This window comes from Pararge aegeria, chromosome 10, assembly GCF_905163445.1.
Source record: "Pararge aegeria chromosome 10, ilParAegt1.1, whole genome shotgun sequence".
In the NCBI taxonomy this organism is placed as follows: domain Eukaryota; kingdom Metazoa; phylum Arthropoda; class Insecta; order Lepidoptera; family Nymphalidae; genus Pararge; species Pararge aegeria.
In genome coordinates this window covers 1,221,517-1,245,067 of record NC_053189.1, presented here as the reverse complement: position 1 = coordinate 1,245,067, position 23,551 = coordinate 1,221,517, and the positions used below count along the sequence as shown (strand labels likewise).

Sequence of the window (23,551 nt, the reverse complement as noted above, 5' to 3'; positions counted from 1 at the left end):
TTAGGGTTTCCTCGGAGTAAATTGAGTTACATGGTTTCTAAAATAAATGGAAACAACTATATTTAGACATCTATATATATAAAAGAAAGTTGTGTTAGTTACACCATTTATAACACAAGAACGGCTTGACCAATTTGTATGATATTTGATTTTTAGGATTCCTCTTAGACCGGAATAGGACAATAAGTATTAAAATATAACATTCATAAAAAAACACGCGGTACGAAGTTCGCCGTTCGGACAGCTAGTATTAAATAAGACGCAATCGTTAATTTGTGTCATTTCATGATATACCTATAGATTGAGCAATTTGAACGGTGCAATTTAAAATGCAAATTTTAAATTATTAGATTATTCTTTATTTCAACAGGGATCATAAAATAACTACCTCATAAAAATTATTGTTGATTTTTTAAGATAAGGTACTTACTTATATTTACAAAAAACTGAATTCAAAAATTCAAAATTCATTTATTTCAAGTAGGCCTAATACAAGCACTTTTGTAACGTCAAGTCTGTCCGTGTGTAGTGACTCTACCACCGGTTCGGAAGGCAGATTCTACCGAGAAGAAGCCGGCAAGAAACTCAGCAGTTGCTCTTTTCCAACATCAAAAATTTACATTTTACATTTTAACATTCATTTTTCTATCTTGTGAGAGCAACTCGTCGGATGCTTCCAAGCAACCTTGTCATTAAGAAACTCATCAATTGTATAATAACATCGCTGGAATCATATTATAAAAGCGTATACTCAATCCCACAAATGACTTCTGCACCTTTCGCAGACGATATGCAGATGTCACTAATTTATGACCATTTATTGTAAGTCGACTGTTTATATCCAGTTTTTGTTTATAAAGACTAATATGTTGTCTTACAAATACTATATTGTTATAAATATATTGTGAGGCTACCGTAAAACGCCCAGAAAAACTGTGGAATCTTCCATTTTTAGTGATTCTCCATTAATTATTATATTTTTATTAACTTGATAAATGCGATACCTTTAATGGCTGGAATCATAATAATTTGTCCAAATCGAGTATAAGCCCCACTTTTTAAGCGTGTTGTCCAAATCATCATCATAATCATATCCACTGCTGGACGTAGGTCTTTGGAAAGGAGATCCAAATTCCACGGTTTTGTGATGCTTGCGTCCAGCGGCTACCTGCGACACGCTTTATGTCGCTTGTACCCCTCGTTGGCAGTCGACCAACCCTACGCTTACCAGTGTGGGGCTGCCATTCCAGCACCTTGGGACCCCAACGTCCTTCCGTTCTCCGAGCTACAGGTATAATAGTTGTCCAAATAGCTTACTTAAATTAAATTTAATTAAAAGCTCTTTTAAAAATAAGTAAAGTGAATTTATCTCACCGAAATAACATTCGTGCCGCCTGGTCGAGCATGTGAGGTGAACAAAGTTTTCTTTAAAGCTTGGAACATTTCTTTTCATTAAACTTTTCGCTTAAAATACTTTAAAAAGAGAAATTAGCAAGGTTCAAACTCAACCGTTCCGCGAAGTGGTCGGCCGTGTTATTTTTTAAAACTACGCTCATCGTGGAATTCGTCGATCAGCAAAATTCAAGATATTCAACATTCATTCCAAGTAGGTCTTACTATATAATCACATCGCATTTCATCTACGTTTTCCCCTATTTACTTGGGTTAGCGGAAACGTCAAGTCTATATGTTCTTTCTTTACTGTATGTCTGTTTCTTTCGTTTTTTAATAGTTATACAGCTTTTTGTGTCAGAGCACTTCCGGTGAATTACTATCGCCATGTTTATTTCTGCCGCTAAACAGCAATATGGTGTAATTTATAATTTCTTCAATCTTAATACTCCACACCAAACAGATCTTCCGCAATTCACCCTCTACTCACGTTTCGCTTCGACACTCGAGCATTCTCAAGAGTTGATGACTTTACAATGAATAATTTTTTAGTTACTATTAGTAACTAATGATTTTAAACTAAGATTTTCGTGGTTATTCTACATTTCTTAATATAGTTCTGCGGGCTCGTACTTAAATATAGTTTAACGGGCACACACCACGATAGTATTTGTTGATATTTCGTCCCAGTTGCTTGGATCGTGGTCACGACGGGATTGCGGAGGTACGAGATATCTAGTTGAATGTCACGGGCAGAATCTGACTACCCTCTATCGTGATCTTTTTATTGGTATTTTATGAACTGTTCGACTTACTACACTGACAACGTCACTTTTAAATTAAGAAGCTGTACGATGTTTTGCATAATTCTAGGGCTGGATTCGATTGAAGTTTTCGTGCTTCCGCATTTCAATCCCTTCACGAACTTTAGAGTCATGTAGCTCTATCCAGTGATAGGTGCCCCCTTTTAGAATATGCTCAGCAATCGTTGACTTCTGTGCTTCAAAGGCTCTAACAGCTTTTATATGTCCGTATGTACTATTAATAATAATAATAATTATAGCTTTATTATTCCTTACAACGGTTTACATATTATTTTAAATGGATTCTAAATTTACATAATTAAATTCTAAATTCAACAAATGTTTAGGTTAGTAATTTTTCTTAAAACTATGTTAGATTTAATATTTGTTGTAAGGACCGCATTTGGCGGTGAAAGCCTCCTCCATGAGTAGCCAGGACTTTCTGTCCATAGCTGCTCTTGCCCATGTTTTTCCTGCTATCTGTGTTATATCATCAGACCACCTTCTTAATGGTCGGCCTCTTCTGCGCTTAGAGTCTCGTGGGTATCTACTATTAGTACTTAACAATTATTCATTGTAAAGTTACTATTGAAACTTAATGAATGAAATGAATGAAAAAAAAGATGATGATGATGATGATGATTACAACTATCTTAATTGTCGTTATTAACTCAATTTATGGTAAACCTGGTCACTTTGCTCATTTAAACCATTAATGGAATCTTCAATTCAATTCAATTCTTGTTTATGGCTTTTGTCTGTGCCAACTGGGCACAAGGTACTTCGCCAATGTCTTGTAGATGAAGAAGGCACGAAGGAGATTGATCGGTGAAACTAATGAAAAGTTAATTTTGAATTTGTACCAAGAAATAGTTGTTATTAGCTAGTTAGCTCTTTAACCTAAGGCAGCACAGACAACACATGCATATATATCTAACACGGATATTTTTTGTACATTATACTTTAATTTTATTACTTACTATATATTTACATAAAAATCTACAATAAGGACTGAAAACATTAATGGAATCTTAACAGCCCCTCGAAAAGCACTGAGTGTCACATTACAGCTGTCAATTTACGAAAATCGACCACCGATCGTCATTCCAATACATCATTGCCAACTTGACGCCTTGGGAAGCAAAGTTGGGGAGACAAGTTTTCTTTTAATACCCTCTGAACGGAGATAGGTGGAATTGGATTAGTCGACTGTTATTAGTTTAGTTAGAATTAACTTGGGATCGGGTCGGTTTAGTTCAAATTAGTTTTCCGTATCGGCGGTAAGTATTTATAGATACGTTACGGTATCCTGTACGTTATATTAATATATGTTACTAGCGTACCTAGCCCGCTTCGCCGGGCTAGATTTTGTATTATTATTTAAACAATAAACTTACATCATTAAATTTTTAATTTAGGTCTCATAATATATTAAATCATTTATTTATTTCCGTATTCATTCTCTTCTATTCACTTCTCGAGCGGGTGAAGATCATCATCTACACCCATGTACACCCAACAATAGAATATCATCATAGTAAATAAAAGATGTATTTCACAGTTTGACAGTTCAAAAATAGGAGTGTTCCGATCGTCACCAAACTTTACAGGATTACTCGCCAGGTCAATCCAGAGATTCCCTGAAAGTTTCATTGAAATCGGTCCAGCCGTTTGGGAGCCTATACGGAACATACCCACACACTTTCTCTTTTATATATATAGATAGATGTATTACACTATACTAAAGTAATTCTATTTAGTAGTAGTTATATTGGGCATGATAAGATCAAAGAACAGCCCTTCATGTCTAACTTCTTTACTAAAAGCATGGAATAGTCGCTTGAATAACTATGCGAAATTCATCATCATCACCATCAACACATTAACCGCTCAATACAGCGCACGGGTATCTCTCAGAATTACCTAGATGGGTTTCGATGGTAGTCCACCGCGCCTTGGGTAAAGGAGGGGTGGTGACAACCGTCTGATCTGCCGTCACCACACGGCCACAAATAAGCTAAATATCGCATTTTATGTTAAAACTACGAATCGACTGTGACGGCAGGGTAGTAACTAGCCTCGGTGGCTTCCTTTCACCAGACTCAACTAGTGAAATTTAGAAACAAAGGAATCCTAAATTGTCCCTACCGCGAATCAAACCTGGACCTCGTTTTGTGTTTCAAAAAGTGGATCGGAAAAATCACGTACAAACCAACGTAATTTACGACTCGAGACGAGAAAATAAAATCCCGGCAATAAAATATTATGTCGACAATTCATTCTTTCTTTAAATTACAAAAAACACCTCCAGCTTGAGAGCCTCTTTAGTATTCGCAATAAGAAGTTTTATGCTCGCGTTCATATTTTCGCGCGGGACACTTTTAATGGACTTTTTATTTACTTAAGCCATTATTCAGCATGTTTTCACAGGTCCTTACTAAATATCCTAAATATTTGATAAATGTTACCAATTTTATGGGTGAAAGCTCTTGGAACTCCAAAAGGTACTTCTCAATTTTAATAAGAAATATAAATCAGCGCCTCGGGCGTGATATTGATCATACCACGTAGTATTTTTTTTTTTTATACCTTAGCTATGGGGTATCATATCAACCCATTACCGGCCGACTACATGGTAAGAGTCTCCTCCCACAATGAGCACGGTTTAGGCCACCACTTTAGTTCCAACAAGCTAGCCCAGTGCGGATTATTTCCTAAACGGTATACCGTACGTTGAGCGTAACCTCATTACCTCCGCTATAAGAAAATACCAAGCGAGAGTACACTTGTAGTGCTATTGCAAAAAATAGTTACTACAATTCAGTCCTTCCGTTCCTGGTGGTAATTAATGATGCTATTAAGTCTAAGATATAATGTTGACCTTTTGAGGAATAGCAGTCAATTAAACTCATACGCTAATCGGCTTTTTAAGTAACTCAAAATATTGAAGTGACGACGTGTTGAATATTTTATGTCCAGAGTAGGTATCAGATTCGAAACACGATACGGTGCTCTGATTAGAACTTTTCGGAACATCGATTTTTATTTCTGAATAATTTATGATGTGTAATTAAAAACCTATACTCTGCATAAATCAGTAACTTCCAATTCGTAGTTCAAAACGTCCCAAGTTAGAGCGTTAGCGGTCACTATGTGTTCAGCTTCGCGTGGTTCTTCGGACTCAGAAAGCGGGGTCGCTGCCCACTGTGCCAAGCGGCCGTCTGCCATATAGTAGTTTAAATAGATAATAGAGACGGGAAGATAATAAACCTAAATGAACGCTACATAGCTACCTTTATTTGATACAGCGAGTGGATATCGAGTGGATGATTATACCCTGGCTATTTTATAATTCAGTTTATCTGCGCGCATCACACTTCTACTAACCGTATAAATACTAGAATCAGAGCTGTATTTCAACTCGAATCTCATAAGGTTGAAAGTGAGCAATGGTAGAAAAACAAAAACAGTTTTCGTTGACCCATTTCAGCGGTCAATCTCCACAGAGATTTTCGCAATATTCGGGAGATATTGTAGTGCACAAGTGTACGTACAAACACAGTTGCACTTTCTATTACCTCGATCTCTGAGTCCAATCGGACGGCAAATCCGACAAGATCGGCAAAAGATCAGCAGGGCTAGCACGGGCAGGAGTCAAAAATTATATCCCCCGATTATATCGCTCGACGAGGAATATAATTAACGTGTCCACCTGCTAAAGCACGGGTACATGGAATAGGAGAAGTTTACGCCCATTTATTATTACACATTATATTATTTGTATTTTATTTCCACTTGTGTGCCAGTGCTCTGAGAGTTGATAAAGCTGTGGGAGAAGATACATGTTTATCCTTTCCTCCTGCCCATGCTAGCCATGCAGGCGCCAAACCGACAGCTCAATGTACTCTCTGACGCATGGGGGAGAAACCCTGCCAATTTCCAAATTCCGACCTGGTACTAAGACCTTGTGATCTGCAATCAAACACGCTCAACACTAGCCAACGAGGCAGTTAAAACACTTAAGTAAAATACGTAAGAATGAGACTGATAAAAATGTTATTAAATCACACAAAGCTTGGTATCTGGGTCAGCAGCCTAATCTACAAATGCATTTGACGTGTGTCGCGTTATCCAGACCGCGAACTCCCCAGCGATCCCCCGCGAGCTTCCGCCATTCCCCGCCACTCCCCGTGACAAACAAGCGTATGAATTATGAAAGTAATTTCAAAAGTGCCGTATTGCGGTGCAGTTGAGATTGGTTATCGCTGCTAAAAATATCGTGTTTAACATTTAACACACACACATCTGCGATTGGGTTCGCAAATACTGTCGTCTGACCTCCGTAACGTAAATCTGTGAAGTGACTCCAACGCCAGACGACTTAAGTTATACATATTAATATTTATAAATATGATATTTAACAATTATTAGATGATTAAAAAAAATAGCTGGCTTCTATCTACAATGCCTGCTGAATACCTAAATAGGTAATGGATAAATTTTATCTATTATTGGGGCCTTTATAGATGTGGTCAAATGGTAGCCACGTTAAATCGCGGGGTTCTGGATTCGAATTCTCGGTCTGTAAAAAATTTTTACGCTTTCTGTCAAGAAATGTGTTTTACAACAATTTCCTGAAGTTGTAATCCATTCATGACAAACCGTCATTGACCGGTTTTATTACTCAAATCAAATAGATTTTATTTGTAATATTATAATTTTATTTGTAGCATTAAAAATTACAAATCACACTATAACAAATCCTCTGAGGGGTTTATTCTAAATAATTTTACAAAATGTTGTCTTTTCTAATATTTTAAAGTAGCTAGGTAAGTATTATAATTTATATTACGTAAAATCGTTAAAAGCCCACCAAGCCCACAGTAGAACAACGTGGCGGGTTTGGTTATGAGGTACCTAAGTACTAAGGTTTAGTTAAATATAATTTATATAATGATATTAACAAATATTTTATAATATGATAATATTTAGTATCATTTATCACATTTTGCTTCTAGCATTACTTCTCAGCATGTCTACGCCTATCTTGACAGCATCCATCGCGGTTCCAGGCGCGCACATCACACCGTAACCACCATGGCCGTAACAGTGGACCACTTTTACACCGTCCATGACTTCTGGCTCGACTCGTACGGGCATTCTGTGTGGTCTTAGTCCAACTTTATGTGCGACTATTTCCGCCTTCTTTAAAACTGGTAAAAGCTTGCAACAACGCTCCAAAATGGCTGCAGAATCATATTTGCAAACCTCTTTGTTATAACTGTCATATTGTCGTACACCTCCTAAAGTAGCGACCCCGTCTATACCAGGAATTATGTAAGTATCGTAATCCCCATAAAATGCCATTTTCAACCAAGGCGCTTTAACTTTTATAACCTGTCCCCGTAAAGCCACCAAGTCATGGTCACCGCACAACACCTTTGCTCCCATACCGGTGCAATTGAAAACCAAATCAAATTTCGAACGTAGGGACGCGAAAGAATCGATCTTTTTAATTTCGATTTTCCCACCCTTTCCGATAAACGATTTCTCCACCCACGGCAAATATCTATCGCAACCAATTTTTATCGTCGAAAAATATGAACCGTATTTCCACCCTTCACCGCATAATTTAAGCTCATCTTTTTCCACTGTTCTGTAAATAGGCACTAAGTCTTCTATAAGATGATTTCGAGTGACAAACTGATTTTCTTTCGAAAATATATAGCTGGATACAGACATGAGACCAGCTTTGGGAGCTTCGGGGGTTTTCAGAATATCCTGCCAAAAGTACCAGGAATTGTTTATCCATTTTTTTGTTATATCTTTCGTGGGTCCCTTGAAACTTGTGCCGGGTCTAAATATCCCTGCTGCAACACAACTAACTGTGTCTTCTAAAAATTCGTTCGCAATAATGGTGATATTTGTGTTTCTCAATTCTTGCTGTAATATTTTAGCTACTGTCATGCCAATCACGCCGGCTCCAATAACCGCTATCCTCGGACTGCTGTTATCCATATTTATCTATAACAATAAACAGAGTATTGCATATACATAACGATTGTCGTAAACTTGCTGATAGGTTAGTGATATAATTGGTTGTTTAAATCTTACATCTTCGAATGTTCTGCAACGATCGCTTCGAAATATTTACATAATAAATACGAATGTATATAAATGTAAATGCAATGCAACTTAAATTCGAATACGGATGTTTTTTCACATAATTTATTCATAAGATTAACAAAGAAAGAATACACGTTTTAAGAACTATTAAATATTTTACGGCACTAAGAGCGTCATCTGTGTAAAGTAGCTGAAATATAACGATGATTGTTAAATGTCTTACCCACCTTAAGCTTTACTGGCGTACGCCGCAAAAATGATTAATAATACATACAAATAATATACTACATATTTAAAGTAACTGTTATTACCTACAAAAAAGTTAGGGAGGCTATATAATATCTAACTATTATAGTGAAGTCACAATAACGCTTTCTGGCAATGAAGGATGGTGACGTTCCTATCATGATATTAAACTTTATCCAAATAAATAGTTTTGTAATTAAGAATGAATATGTACCTTTAAATTGCTCTTTTAATTTATTCTAATTGGTCCTATCATTTAGAAGTTACGACGAGTATAAAAATGCTAAAAATAGAAAAAATGCCGCGGTGTAAGCCAATCATACCTATGGCAGTCCATTAAATACTAGATACACATTTTATAATAAAATTTTAATGCATTAGGATATCTTTAAGGTATTAAAGAGCGAAAAGATTATTTTGTTAGTTCGATTGTACCTAATAGATTCCGGAATTACCTACTAATGAAAACAAACGGTTCCCGCGGGATTTGTCCAATACCGGAGTTAACACGGACGAAGTCGCGAGTTGCAACTACAACAGTACATATTTTTAAATTTCATATAAAGCTATATAATCATACTATATGTTATTAAAATTAAGTGCAAGCTTTTAATGTTGACAGTGAATTTTTGAACTTTTATAAAATGTCATAATGTTTAAATACTTAAAACTAAATTGACATTAATTGGACGTGATATTTACCAGAAGGTCCATATTATTTATTGTTATACGGTCTGCTACTGATAGTAATTACCTACCTACTATCACATTTTATTTTTATGTTCAATCAACACAAACAAAATAATCATCGGTACAATGTGAATTTATGCAACACAATAATCAAAAAATAGCGAATCATTAAATCTTATAACAATGGGTATTAAAGCTTACATTCAATAATAATCGAGTCAACACAACAGGTCACGAACCACTCTTTATCATATAATATTATGTCAAAAAATAAATGGGAAATGGCTCTCCCAATGAATTCCTTTACAAGTAATGAGTTGCAGACCGTGCACACTAAGTGAGTGAGTTGTCATATAATTGCGGGAGATAAAGTTAATTGCATAGGATCACAGATAAGTAAAGTGGATTGGATGTGTACATGATAATATTATTACACGATAGAATCTGAGTTTATTTGGGTGGATTGCAGTTTGACCGTATGTCTGTCCGTCTATTAGAACCTTGGGCAACTCAAAGAGCAGAATACCTGGTATATTATTTTCTACCTACTACGTTTACGTATTGGATGACGTGAAAATTGGAATCGAAAGTGTGCTGTTTCCCAGTATTGCCACTAGAATCCAGATGGCACCATGTGGATTTCATACAAGTCGTAGTTATATTTTACAAAACCTTTATAAATTTTACTATAACTTTTAAAAAATGATATAAAGCTCCACAGCCCTGAAGTTGAAACTTATAAAAGTTAAGAGCATTGCCAGTGACATTTTTGCAAGGATTTCTTTGCAACTCTGGCTAGAAATATTTATACAAGATTGGAATAAAATCTTGTAACATGGAGAACGGTGTTCTACGTCGAAATAACTAACGGCCAAATAAAAAACCTGAGAAAATATTTCCTGAGACTTAATATTTACTGTAGGGCAGTTGTTCTTATTAACAGTACCTATATGCAAAATTAATTTCAGCCGTATTATACAGTTAAATAAAGAGTAGAGCAACACTACCGTTACAAATTAAATAGATTTGTACGCAGTCTTGAGTTCGCTGGGTGTTTTTTTTATATACTGAGTAATAATTGACGGACTATGGATGGCGGGTAGAAACCCATTGCCTATAAAAAAATCAATACTTCACAGGGCATGCAAGAAACACGTCCCGGAACCCGCCCTTGTTCATCCAACTGAGGCGTAGGTAGTAGGTAGCCTCATACGGCTATAATCTTAACGGCAACCATGCCCTTCATACCGGAAAACAGCTTTGCAACAGTGCTACTTAGCGACAGAAATTAGCATGGCTACTATTTTCCCGGACGAGATGTCCTGAAAAGCTCTATTACTACTAAATTATATCGCAAACGTCAGTAAGTTATTGGTTTTACGTGGCGAAAATTTACTTATCAATGTTTTTTGAGTACTTAGTACAAGAAAAAAATCGTAATATACATAAATAAACACAAAGTACGAATACACATCTTTTTATTTCAATATTATACTTAATTCCGCTTATAACTTACGTCAGTAACCATAAATTTTTTGTTTCTTACAGAAGCCCGGCCACAACGCAAAAACTATAATCAGCTGGCGTCAAATGAAAAACTTGACAACAGGCAAATTGAAGACATCCATATAGAAGAGGCCGACATAGACTCAGATGCGAGCAGTACTGACTTGGAAGAGCGAGACACGCGGAACGTATGCCCGCCCTGTGCGCATGACCGATACAACAACAACATCCGGCGTCACACTCATGACGATTTCAGCGACGATACAGATTATGGTACGTCAAACTTTATATAAAGCAGTAATAAAAGGTTTGAATAAAGAATCGTCTCATCAAAACTATCGATCTTTCCGGTTTTAGTTTCTAAAATGTTGATTCCTTTGCATCACTATGTCACTTGTCATTTATTATTAATTACTTTTAGTAACAACTTGCTTAAAAAATATAATTTGTTAAATAAAAAGCTGTCATACAAACACACGTTATACACGTGTCATAAAAAAAACACGTTTATTAAGCTTATAAATTAGATTATACTGAGATTTTATGCCTTTTATATATAAATGCATAAGGCAGAACAGGCCGTATGGTTATTGATCTGTGCGTAGCATGCGGAGCTAATAAAAAATAAAACAGCTGTCATGTCATCTGCCAAGTGCCAAGTTGACATCATTGACAATTGACATAATGTAAAGTCGATGAGACGTCGTTGTTTTCTTAAAACTAATGACGAATATTTAAGTGAGTTTTAATAGTTTCTCGACTTTATTCCGAGAAAAAACGCTAAATTCAATCTACAAACACGGTGTAAAATGGCGAACCTCAAATCGGATTTGGATCAATATTTGCTACAGAACGAGAATCGTCGAAGTTATAAAATCAGTTTACCGTTCTCAACTCCTAGTTTTTTCTCTAGAAGCAATGAGGAAACCCCCACTAGCACCAGCTCAACCGGAACTTGGTTTGAGAACGTTCAAAAAGAATATTTTACCTTGGTGAGTACAATGCTTGTTTTCATACGAAATATCATACTACATTCCGTTTCCTTTTCCGTAGGCCACAACACTCCTTGTTATTTCCTTTTTAGAAATATTTTCTTTCTTATCTATTTCTGGAAATCACATCATCTTCAAACCTAAGCCATAGTAAGCATACAAATACATTAAATAATGCCTGTCTTATGGATACCTATGTACCCAAAAAATGTCTTAAAAACTCAATAATTAATTTTTCATATTTCAGACTCGAACTCAAAGGTTCATGGGATTTGGCATATGCTTGTCATTAGGAATACTCTGCTTCATATTATCATTCTTGTATATACCATTCCTACTGCTACAAGCCAGGAAGTTTGCCCTTTTGTTTACTTTGGGAAGTGTCTTCTTCATATTCAGGTAAATTGCATGATAACTATAAGTAGTGGAACTATAGTTAGGCCATTTAAACCATGAGTTCTGATAAAATGATATTAAAATTATAATATAATATCAACTGGGGTTGTAATATAGTACTAATAATTTTATTTTATATTGCCCTAAGTTAATGAACAATTATTATTTAATATTATTGACATTTTTTTTAACTCTCGTCCTCCGTTACTAGGTTATGTGAACTGTTTATTTTTGTTTTATATGAACAACTCACAAAAATCAGAAACACATTCTTTAAGCGGCCAGATTATAAAATTCCATATTGACGAGTGCCAATGAATTATATTTTATTTATTTTTATTTTATGTCCAGGTTTCCACCTGCTGGGCTAAGATTGACTCTCATGTCTCATTTTGTAGAAATAGATGTAAATGATAGACCTAATTATTTTTGGTGAGACAAGGTGCATCTTAGCCCTACTAGTCATTGAATACTGGTACATACTGGTTTACTTTACAGCCAATAAACTGGCAGTTTTATAAATCATCATCATGCTCAGTCTACTAACTGGCCACTTCTGGGCACAGGCTTGTCTTCTTGGACAGAAGGCTCTTGTTAAAAGGCTAATCTAAACGCATTTACTTTGGGTATGACTTTCTGCCTTCTGGCCCAGTGGTTAGCATGTGAATTTTTGAGATCAGACTAAAAATTTTTATAAATTTAAAATGCATATAAATTTTTTTCGGAACCGGTAGGATTTAAACCTGCAACTCTCTGGCAATCGCGACCTGAGCGGTTTCTCCAATTAAGCTACGGCTCTCCTACCGTCAATGCCGAAATTAGTATTTGCCTTTCACATCAGTCTTATAGCGACTGTAGCGTCATCTAGTAGGAAATGTTGCAGTTTCGATGTACTTTTTCAAAGGTCCATATTACAATGAGAGATGACACATTGCTTTTTTATAATGAGACTAAACATGTATAAAAAATCTTTGTATCAGTCTGGATTTAGGAAATTGGCATTGTCCACACTGTTTCTTGGAAATCAGACCTAAGCAATTTTTCGTGTTTAGTTACATATTAGTTTACACTACCATGTGATTATCATCATTATCACTTCAACCAATTGGTCCACTGCTCGAAATAGGTCTTTTGTAGGTGGTTTAAAAATCCAAAATCTTAGGCTGCTTGTTTCCAGCGCCTCCTGGCGACACTCTTTGATGGTGTCTGTCCACCTTGTCTACCAACGGTGCGGGGTCAGCCTTACACCTAAGGACCCCAACGTCTATCAGTTCTCTGAGCTATGTACCCTGTCCATTACCACTTCAGCTTTGCAACTCGTTGAGCGATGTCAATAACTCTAGTTCTTGTACGGATCTCCACATTTTTGATTTGAAAACGTACAGTTACCCCTAACATAGCTCTATTCATCGCCCGCTTAGTGACTCTGAGCGTTCTTATGAGGCCCATAGTTAGTGACCATCAACCTGCATTGGAGCAGCATTCTGAATCTATGCTCTTAAACAGATGGCTGCTCCTATAAGAGAGGAGGCGTGTGGCCAGTAATAAGACATTAGTAGGTTAATAGTTTTGAGTGAGACATATCTATTAATACTAATGATACTAATTATTATTGCAGCTTTAGTTTCCTCTACGGTCCGTGGGCACACATGAAGTCCCTGTTCTCAAAGGAGCGTGCGGTTACCACAGTACTGTACGGCTTCACTCTCGTTGCAACACTATACTGTGCGCTCCACTTGCAGAGCACAGCGCTGACCATCATCTGTGCAGTTGCACAAGTACTTGCACTTATGTGGATGATGTTGGGATCGATACCCGGCGGATCGTCTGGCGCTCGGGTCATTGGAAGCATGTTCAAGTCCTCAGTGTCGAACACTTTGCCTATATAACACATAATCAAACACATTGTTTAATGTGTACTCCCTTTTACTATATTTAAGAGCCTTTACACACGACAATATTTCCGCGCGCGGTTCAGTCGCCATAGGTGCAGTTGGCTGCATTATTGAATTGCAAGTTCACGGAAGCGCGCTAGGAGGGGGTTGGCAGTTTATCAGATGATGTCTATAAGGCTTCATAATAATTATAATAATCTCTTTATCGCTTTCATCATTGCTAGACACAGAAAAGTACAGTATCCTAAATAAATCCACTTTTACACTTACGAATATAGCTAACACTGGCGCAAATGGCCGCAAGCTCAGCCTCTGTTATTTAGCCGCACCGGCCCGTTGCGCCTTTGTATTTATTTATTATTCATGGACTTGTCACCATCTGGAAACACCAAAATGTCGTCATGTGGAAATGCCTTAAGGTTATTGTATATTTTCTTATGTTTAATATTTAGTCTTAAAATTTATCCTTTTAATTATTGGAAGTAATATGTAAGAAATTATACAGGGTGAATTTGTTGGACAGATATCGTATGTAAAACTATGTAATCAAAAACAATCAATCAAAGTTGGTTATTTTTATATCTGTCTGAAATCTATGTAAGGTCCAGTAAACGTATGTGAAATTCCTATTTGCTAAATATTCGTTAGCGGCACATAGGTACCGTATTTGGGCATTTGGAACATTCAGATGATTTTCCATGATATTGACAGATCAGAGTTACTTCAAAATCACCCTGTATAGCATACATCACATAGCTGGAAGGTAAAAAGTTTTATCGGAGCACAGCTGTTGTAGGAAAATTATTATGTACATAAAATAACTTTTAAATGAAACATGATTTTATTCTGCTGTCTAAATTATTGTGGTTTACACCACAAACTATTTCATTGTTTCCGATTTTTTTTCGGGAAGCCCATTTTTTAGGTTTAAGTATATTCTTTTGGTGAAAATACAGAAATGAAAAAACATAAAACTCTTAATAACCGTTTAAAAATTACTTGGAACTACTTACCTCTCAGCTGCCCATACGCTCAATCGCACATTTTGCTTAAATAATTTAAATGGTATATTTAATTTTGCTTTAATTGTAATGGTAGCTTGTCATACTTTTTATCGAAAATACTGATTAAAAATGGGACACAATTTTATGTAGACTGATGGAATGTTAACAGAATGGAGAATATCGTAAACAAAGATATAATTATTTAATTTACTAAAATAGACCAAAATTTTTATGCCTATCTTACTAAAATAAATTTTTAAATACCGTATAATGTTGCTGAAGCGCGTAAAGATGCAGCGTTTGCTACATGGGCTCAAGGCCGCAGCCAAAACGCTCCGGACATTGGTTCCAATAACAGAGCCTTCTACTTAGCCGCAAAGTCCTTCCAGAAGATCCGAAGTCCGTATTGTGGCCAAATTATCGTCCTACCCCCGCAGCATTTTGGTCTCTATCGAAGTCGGTTGAAGCGAACTGGCCGTCCTTCACTAGCACCACTGCTGAGATCAGATGGATCCCTGGCTTCACCTCCAACTGACAAGGCTAATTTCTTAGCGACACTGTTTGCAGCTTGTGAGACAGCTGAATGCATGAAGCGCATCACCACCAACACTTCCATCTTGCGCCTCTGTCTTGCCATAGATGCACATCCGCCAATCTGAGGGCTTAAGGATCCGCAATTTAGATGTGAATAAAGCCAGTGGACCTGACGGCACCAGCAGCTGTTCTGAAAACCTGTGCTTCTGAGTTGTCTCCTGTATTACCACGCTTGCTCTGCCCCTCTCTTAAAACCGCTTTAGTATTTAACAGTTTTTTCAGTACGAAATGTAACGCTGAGGTTACGTTAATCTATCTTCTGTTCAGTCATGCACTCTTGACAGAGAGTCGTGGCTGCCGAGAAGAAATACATGGCGTTAGGGTTCACTGGATCGCACGGCTTCCAGCGCGAGTTTCTCCACTTTTGGCGGTCGTTAGTGTTGCGGGAGCATTTTACCACAGTTGCCCGGGTCAACAATTTTACCGTATTAGAGCGCCAAATAACTGAGTTTGCGCTCGTCGTTTCTGTCGCTTGCTGCACATACCTTTTATTCAGGCAACAAGCAAGTTTCGCTTTTTCACTCTTTGTTTGCTACTCATATAGAAACATGTTTAGATGCAACTTTTCTAACCTATTTTTTGTTTGCCTATATTCATCAGCTGGGCAAGAAGGTTATCGCTGTAGATAGTAGTAGGTAATACTCAGTAGTACAGAGAGGACGCTGATGCCCGTTCGCTGTCAAACTCTCTAAGTGGGCTCGTACGACACACGCAGAAAGAGCAGATGGTGACAACTGTAATCTTTTCTATTCTGCCGTCGCCACACGCCAGTAAATAAATAAATACAATATCACTTCAACTATTGAGGTGTATCTATATATTTATTGCAGTTCTTTTTTAGTTCTTATGTAAGTATGCGGTAAGCCAAAAATTATGGTATTCTCCATTATAACTTTAAACTTTTTAATGTATTATCTAAGTTCTTAAACAAACAATACTAAAAAAACTTCTTAAATTATTTATTAAACTGAAATTGCCGCTATGTCTAGTTAGGTGTAATATAATGAAAAGTTGATGAAAGTAAATAGCATTTTATTGTTACTTAATCAATTACAAGTTACAGTGAGATGTTGTACCTACCTCTAGAGTCCGGCAAACAGCCATTGAACTAGACTAATGTTCGTTATCATCCAGTTCAATGAATCCCAATGACCTGCTGGTCCAATAATCAAGTATGCTTATCAAGGTTATAATTGCTTTACTGTATAAAATTCCTATTTGCTTGTATTAATTCGATTAATGACCGAACTATATGCACAGACTAGTGACGGACACTCGAGTATATATGTCACTAAGAAGTACCTAACGCACATTTATCAATGGAGGGACTCTTTTGTTTGTTGACGCCTGACGAATGGATTCTACACCCAAGTACTTAGTAGTAGGTAGTAACATATCACTGTTATTAAGCATGTGAAATTATAAGAACATTATATTTCTTACTAAATATGTAATTACTTTGGGTTAGGGTTTGTACCGCTAACGCACAATTTACTTACTGTATTTACCTTCTATATGTGAACCGTTTAAGGTAACGAAAGATTGATCAGCACGGGGCATTATTGTCTTTAGCATTGGAAAATAAGTATTTATAAGCCCCTGAGATAAGCACACACGTACAAAATAAAAGTACCTAGTCTTCGTACACGATTTGCGCGCCCACAATTTAAAGGAGTCGTTTTCGAGTATGGAAATACTCTAGCATTGGAGTAAAATGGGTCGTATTATGAATAAGTTAATGCTCAGATTCCCACAACTGTTAAATGTTTGTGTGATGCACATGATAGTTTTTCAGTGTATGTATATTATAAGTATTTATGTGTATTAAGTCTACAGTTACGAGTTTGAGCTTGTCTAAGCATAGACATAAATGTTGCTAGGTGAATAATGCTAAATACAAAGGCGAATCGCCACATTCATCAAATTATTCATCAGCTATTTTAGTACCCATACCACAAGCTACGCTTACTTTGGGGCTAGCTGGCGATGTGCGTATTGTCATAGTATATTTATTATTATTTTACTTTGACGATACAGTTTGCGATGACACATACTCGTTCATTGAGAGCGAGCAAATCTTGTACAAAGACTAAACTGCTCTGAGGTGAGATTAAAGTGGCATAACGAGCAATCTGAGTGCTAATGAATAAAGCTACTTTTAAAAATTCTGCTATTGTAATAATTGACGGACGAAGCAGATTGACCACCTGATGGTAAGTGGAAAACAATCGCCTTTAAGAACAGCAACACTTCGCACGCCATGCAAGCAACACTTGCAGCCTTGTGTCCATCAACTGGTGGCGTAGGTGTTAAGCCTCACGTCCCTGAAATTAAACGGGAACCACGCCCTACAGACTATGTATCTTAAATCTTGCCACGACTCTATACTTTATGTAGAATTCCTCTTTTGAGAATATTATAATCTGTAAGTACCAATATATTTAATTTATTATTATAAAAATATCTATTGGTATCAGATTTTGACTTTGTGGAATGTTACTATTTTGTCTTTACTATAGAATATAATAAAGATCCTGTGGTAGGTAATTAACTTTTTAATAAAACTTTTCAATCTCAATGTTTTTTTTATTGCTTTTTGTACATTTAAAGCACATGTTCAACTGTGGGTACTTTCTGCAGGCAGAAGCAGAAGGAATGCAGGTTACCGACATTATATCATATTTTGGGTTTTGTGAATTACCGTAGGGATACCTGCATTGGTACCTACTCTGAAACTATTATTATATTGTAGCCTGTACGTACGTCATTAAAGGCCCCACAACTACCTACACTTATAAAGGTTTGGTGCTAATTCTGTTGTAGGTACACACATAGACTTAGCCGTTGGGCTAAATAAGCGCCAGCTCTTGGGTCACCACGTAACGAAATGGAGGCCGAAGCCCTAAACACTGAGCTATTACCATTTTATACCACGTGCAAAGGACCAGTCAATTAAGTTTTAAGAGATTGGTGTCAAATTATATTCACATCTTGCTTTAAAAAGGTATTATTATTGTTAGCCCGCCGAGTACCTACTTACGGTACTTGAATTTCACTCGTCAAAATATGTTGTAAACCTACAGTCTTATTAGTTATTCCCCCAAAAAGTTTTGCCATCAAGTAGCACCATAAACAATATGCTTATTAATTCTAAAATCGATACAAGTACATAATTTGCGTTCCGCGACAGAACATCTATGCTCAACAAGAGAGTGGAGACCTCTGCATTGAGGAATTTACAGGTTGAGGAAGATGATAACTTTAGAGGTCCAAATTCGGTCTGGACCTTTGTGCTTTCGTTTTCCTGCGGCCATGTTTAACACCTTCTTGTCAACTTGAACATGTATTAGTAGACCAACATGGAGTAAGAAAATGTTCTCAAGTATCGTGCTGCAAATCTCCAGATTTTCTAAATAAACGAAAGATTTTATTTTATTGCACTCTATTTCTTTACTGTCATAGTCTGATAGGACAGCCGATCGGAGAATAAGCGCAGGTACGACAGCTTAAAGTGCTCACTGAGACATGGAAGTTTAATAATACAAGTAGTGCCTGAGAGTCGCATGCTTAAGGGAAATAAGTTGGGCAGTATGATGATGAAATACTCGTTTGCGTTCCAGATGAAGCTCTCACGTGCAACGTGTGCGACCGCTCGTTCTCAACGCGCCGCCAGCTGAGCGACCATCAGCAGAAAAAGAGACATTTTGGGTAAGACGCATCTCCATCACCAAGTATTTTTTTTTCCCACTACAACTTAGCCCTTGAATGTAATCTGACCTCGTTGTGAGCGATTATGTAGTCTAAGATGGTAGCGGGATAGCCTAGCTTAATGTATGGCAGTTATATTGAACCTTCAATCTGTTTTTACATTTCATTATAAAAGGACGCTAACGCAAAATTTTACGATAAATAGCAACGTTCTTCCAAACTAGAACAAAAATCGTAATCTAATATATTCGAAGAGACAACATCGCCCACTTTTTCCATTATTTCGAGGTGATAGTTCATTCGTAAACCTAGGTAAAACTAAGACTACGAGGGTTTCCCAAAACAAACTAACGCCTCAATTATCAATCAACCATAATTAAATTATAAATCGACAATCTCTAGACCAGGGATGGCAGTTTGAATACAGAATTGCTATCATAATCTCCGTGGTAGAGTAGCAGAATGCCCTACAGATTTTGGATTAGATTGAATATTAACTGGTTGAGTTGGGTAGGATGGTCTTGTTAAGTTCTGGAGTGTAAAGGGAGATATGGTCATTGGTCACAGCTCACACAGGCAGGTGACAAAAATTGCATATATTATTTCCTGTGCGCCAATGCTAAGAAAGTTGATAAAGCTGTGGGAGTAGAAAAAATGTTGTCCATAACCCCGGTAGAAGTGTCTTACTATCCCGTGTTGCCAGTTGCACTATCCCGTTGTCTAGAGGAGATCGGTTCGAGCTATAAGGCCGCCTTTGCATATATGTATAGTGTTACCTTGTTTTCTTTTTGTATGTGCAATAAAGACTTTTTATTTTGAAGATAAATAAATAAAAAGATACAAGTAGGTACTACAATTTGAATTTTGAATTTTTGAATTATTATACGGATAAGCGACTGGTTGCGTCGCTGCCCACTGCGCCAAGCGACTGCCAAAGTATTATTTTTTTTATACTACGACAATACACACATCGCCATCTAGCCCCCAAAGTAAGCGTAGCTCGTGTTATGGGTACTAAGATAACTGATGAATAATTTTATGAATAATACATAATACACATATAAACACCAAGACACTGAAAGACATTCATGTTCATCACACAAACATTTTCCAGTAGTGGGAATCGAACCCACGGCCTTAGACTCAGAAAGCAGGGTGGCTGCCCACTGCGCCATTCGGCCGTATTGTATTGTCTGGCATGCCTGCCCTGCCGAGTGCTAACGAGTGGTGGTGGGTTGCAGCTGCGGCGCCTGCGACAGCCTGTTCCCCTCGCTGATGGCGCTGGAGCACCACAAGGAGGAGTTCCAGCACTGGAGCGACTCCTCGTGCTCGCGCTCCGACAGCGACTCCAGCTCCGAGTGCCACGAGGACCGCCACCGACTACTCTAATGCCACCACCTCATCGTTGCCGGGGAGCGGCCCGCGCATCTAGGCACCTTCGTGTAGACTGGTTCCAGAGCAACGCGTCCCTTGCAACATGGGGAATTACGACACTTCCGATTTTAAATTCAATATTTCCAACAAACCATAGAGAATATCCCTTACCTAAGAGTAGGAAATTGGTGCCAATTCTTTATAGTGCTGTGCAATTTTACGAGAAAAAATACCATGGATATTTTTGGCCCTGCCAATTTAATTTGGAAATTTGTAAAGGTTGTACCTACAGTAGAATTTGCACTAATAATGCCAATTCGGTTAACAGAGCAGGTCTTAAAGTAGTGCCGTCCCTTTCGTTAGTAAACATTGTTAAAAGGACAGGACTCCTTTTGGAACTAATTTGTTTAGTTTAAGAGATGTGTATTGTGTAAAACAGACACTATTAGTGCAGTCGCCTTGTTTGGTCCCACCCACCGATTCACTGACCTCTATTATTATTGAATATTACATTACTTTATAGGATAATTCTCTATGGTTTGTTGGGAATCATTTAATTATATATAATTTTTTTTTATAAATACCTAGATTAAGTATCGTAACTCCCTATATTCTAACAAGTTCATTTTCTGTGGACGTTCGTGAGCGTCAGTGCACGTACAGTACATAGCTGCCAACTGACGTTCTTAGTTCTCATGTCTCCACACAGACAGTCCGTGCGCACCAAACGCATTGCGGTCAATCACCGCAGTGCTCGCTCGACGCGGATCGCGTGTGGGTACTTACAAATTCAGACGCCACGAGATATATTAATAACACTGGCTGACCCAACTGAAATAATGAGACCGAATTATTATACTAAACAAAACAAAATTTTTCGCGTTCTTCGTAATTTGTGACTTGTTCAGTTGCTTTGATCTCGAAGCCATTAGTTTTTCTTATGGTTCCTCAGTTTCACTCCCACCAGATTTACTCTCACTGCCCTCTTGACAATTAATTGAAGATGTTTCTGGTGAATACCCAGGTTTCGGCACCATAAGTGAGCACTGGTAAGATGCACCGATTAAAAGGCTTTTTGTTCTGCCGAGATATAAATCACCTAGAAGTAAGTCGCCCACATGAGCTATACTCGTCTGTGAATTACTTTGATTTTCCCAGCCTATCCTAACCACTCCTTCGTCATAATGAAAAGACAAATTACTACCAAATCCCTAGGATATCGAAGATAGAATATATCCCATGGCCGCTTGGTAGAAACGCTAATTAGAAAGACATCCAGGGGGCATAGCATTGAGAAAAAAGTCCAAAAAATATTTGATACTCCCTCCTTACTTCCTCCTAAGCGCAAGATGTTACGCAGTTGAAATCCCTTGCACTAAGAATTTTGCTTTTACGTTTCCATTACTCACCGCTAAGATCAGAAATTCCTTTCCGGTTTTTGTTCTTATTTTTAAATAAAATGTGAACAATCAAGCGTGCTCAAATCCTAGGGTGCATCACTGATGATTACACAGCTTACTACCATCCATGTACTACGGTAAGCAGTTTAAGATTTGAGAGCTCGCATTCCCCGAGCAGTTTTCGTGTCTGGTCTACTGGTAATCTTCTAGTGTATGCCACTAATACATGGAGCGAAGCCATTGAGAAACAAATATCTCATCAAATCTCAATTTGCGCAAGCGCATTGAGTCTAAAGCCGAAGTGGCTGCGAAAAATCTTGGTATCCTTAATAAGGTTAGGTTCTCCACGCCAGGACGACGCCTCGCACTAAGGCTCAAGTACGAACAAGCATGGAGTACTGTAGTCACCTGTGGGATAGATGGATCTGCCAAGAACCAGCTCTAAACTTAAGATTCGGTGGGTCAGCGTCGGTTTGTCACCTATAAAGTCTACAGCACCGACGCATTGTTGCCTGTTTATCGGTTTTTTACCCGATATACTTCGGTGAGTGTGCTCAGGAACTTCACAATCTCCGTCCCCGTTTTAGTCATCCCCGTCATCGCCGTAGCCGTCCTCCATCATCCCCGTGAACCACTTCTGTTTAAATAAACAGTGGCATTTCTTTAATAGTTATATTCAAATCCCACATTCATTGTATTGAAATCCCTGTCATCGTTAACATTAATAAAGGGGGTGATTGATCTTATTTTATAATTGAATTTAAATCTCTCCGTCCCCGTTAACGAGGATAGATAAAGGGGGTGATAGAACTTTTTATTTAATAATTTTATTCAAATCCCTCCGTCCCCGTTTACGCGGATAAAAGGGGTGATTGATCGTCTTATTTAATAATTTTATTGCAATCTCTCTGTGCCCGTAAACGCGGATAGATAAAGGGGGCGATGAACCGTCTTAGTTCATAATTTTATTCAAATCCCTCCGTCCCAGTTAACGAGGATAGATAAAGGGGGTGATTGAACTATTAATTTAATAATTTTATTTAAGTCCCACTGGCATTCTTAAAGATCCTTTAACGGGGCAACGGGACTATTTTTCAATATTTATATTCAAATTCCACCTTATCCGTTAAAAACGACGCGGTTAACGGGGACGCTGGGACTTCATCGTTTCTGCTAAGGTCTCCCGTTTTTTGAAAGTGATCTGCACAATAATTTACAACTTATTTGATCTGATTTATGATCTTATTTGGTCTGCCAGCTCATGTATAATTTAGAAATGGTTTTTAATGTCAAATATTTATGAAAGAGTTTTTCTGAAAATAAGATTTTTGAGTATCAATGTTCTATGAGCATTTTAGAAATGATTAGGTAATGCTATAGAATATACAACTATGTATTATTTACTATTTATAAAAAGATGAGATA

The 23,551-nt window shown here is 37.3% G+C and overlaps 3 protein-coding genes across 5 annotated transcripts in view; 2 read left to right on the top strand and 1 right to left on the bottom strand.

The window, feature by feature from the left end:
• Nucleotides 1-23,453, top strand: part of LOC120626959 — a 186,929-nt gene extending 163,476 nt beyond the window's left edge. The window contains exons 3-5 of the mRNA XM_039894776.1: nt 10,806-11,036; nt 19,265-19,352; nt 20,594-23,453. Of these exons, the coding sequence (XP_039750710.1) occupies nt 10,806-11,036; nt 19,265-19,352; nt 20,594-20,741 (467 nt within the window). The 3' untranslated portion in view covers nt 20,742-23,453. The remainder of the gene's footprint in view (nt 1-10,805; nt 11,037-19,264; nt 19,353-20,593) is intronic.
• On the bottom strand, nt 6,905-10,893 carry LOC120626956 (D-aspartate oxidase). Of its 3 annotated transcripts, none has more exons than XM_039894772.1 (2): nt 9,459-9,608; nt 6,905-8,219 (listed from the first exon to the last, which is right to left on the bottom strand). In XM_039894772.1, the coding sequence occupies exon 2, from the start codon at nt 8,211-8,213 to the stop codon at nt 7,197-7,199; it is 1,017 nt and encodes a 338-aa protein (XP_039750706.1). In that variant the 5' UTR covers nt 8,214-8,219; nt 9,459-9,608; the 3' UTR covers nt 6,905-7,196. The 3 variants fall into 3 exon arrangements, with proteins under 3 accessions (XP_039750706.1, XP_039750707.1, XP_039750704.1); XM_039894773.1 differs by lacking the exon at nt 9,459-9,608 and adding an exon at nt 8,549-8,567; XM_039894770.1 differs by lacking the exon at nt 9,459-9,608 and adding an exon at nt 10,774-10,893 and having other exon boundaries at nt 6,954-8,219.
• LOC120626958 (protein transport protein sft2) lies at nt 11,444-16,669 on the top strand. The gene is made up of 3 exons (XM_039894775.1): nt 11,444-11,755; nt 12,003-12,154; nt 13,770-16,669. The coding sequence occupies exons 1-3, from the start codon at nt 11,573-11,575 to the stop codon at nt 14,038-14,040; spliced, it is 606 nt and encodes a 201-aa protein (XP_039750709.1). The 5' UTR covers nt 11,444-11,572; the 3' UTR covers nt 14,041-16,669.
• Nucleotides 23,454-23,551: the final 98 nt, after the last annotated feature.

Coding starts and splice junctions, on each gene's coding strand:
- LOC120626958 (XM_039894775.1), top strand. CDS start 11,573: ATGGCGAACCTCAAATCGGATTTGGATCAATATTTGCTACAGAACGAG. Junction 11,756..12,002: donor AAAAAGAATATTTTACCTTG/GTGAGTACAATG, acceptor TTCATATTTCAG/ACTCGAACTCAAAGGTTCAT. Junction 12,155..13,769: donor AGTGTCTTCTTCATATTCAG/GTAAATTGCATG, acceptor TTATTATTGCAG/CTTTAGTTTCCTCTACGGTC.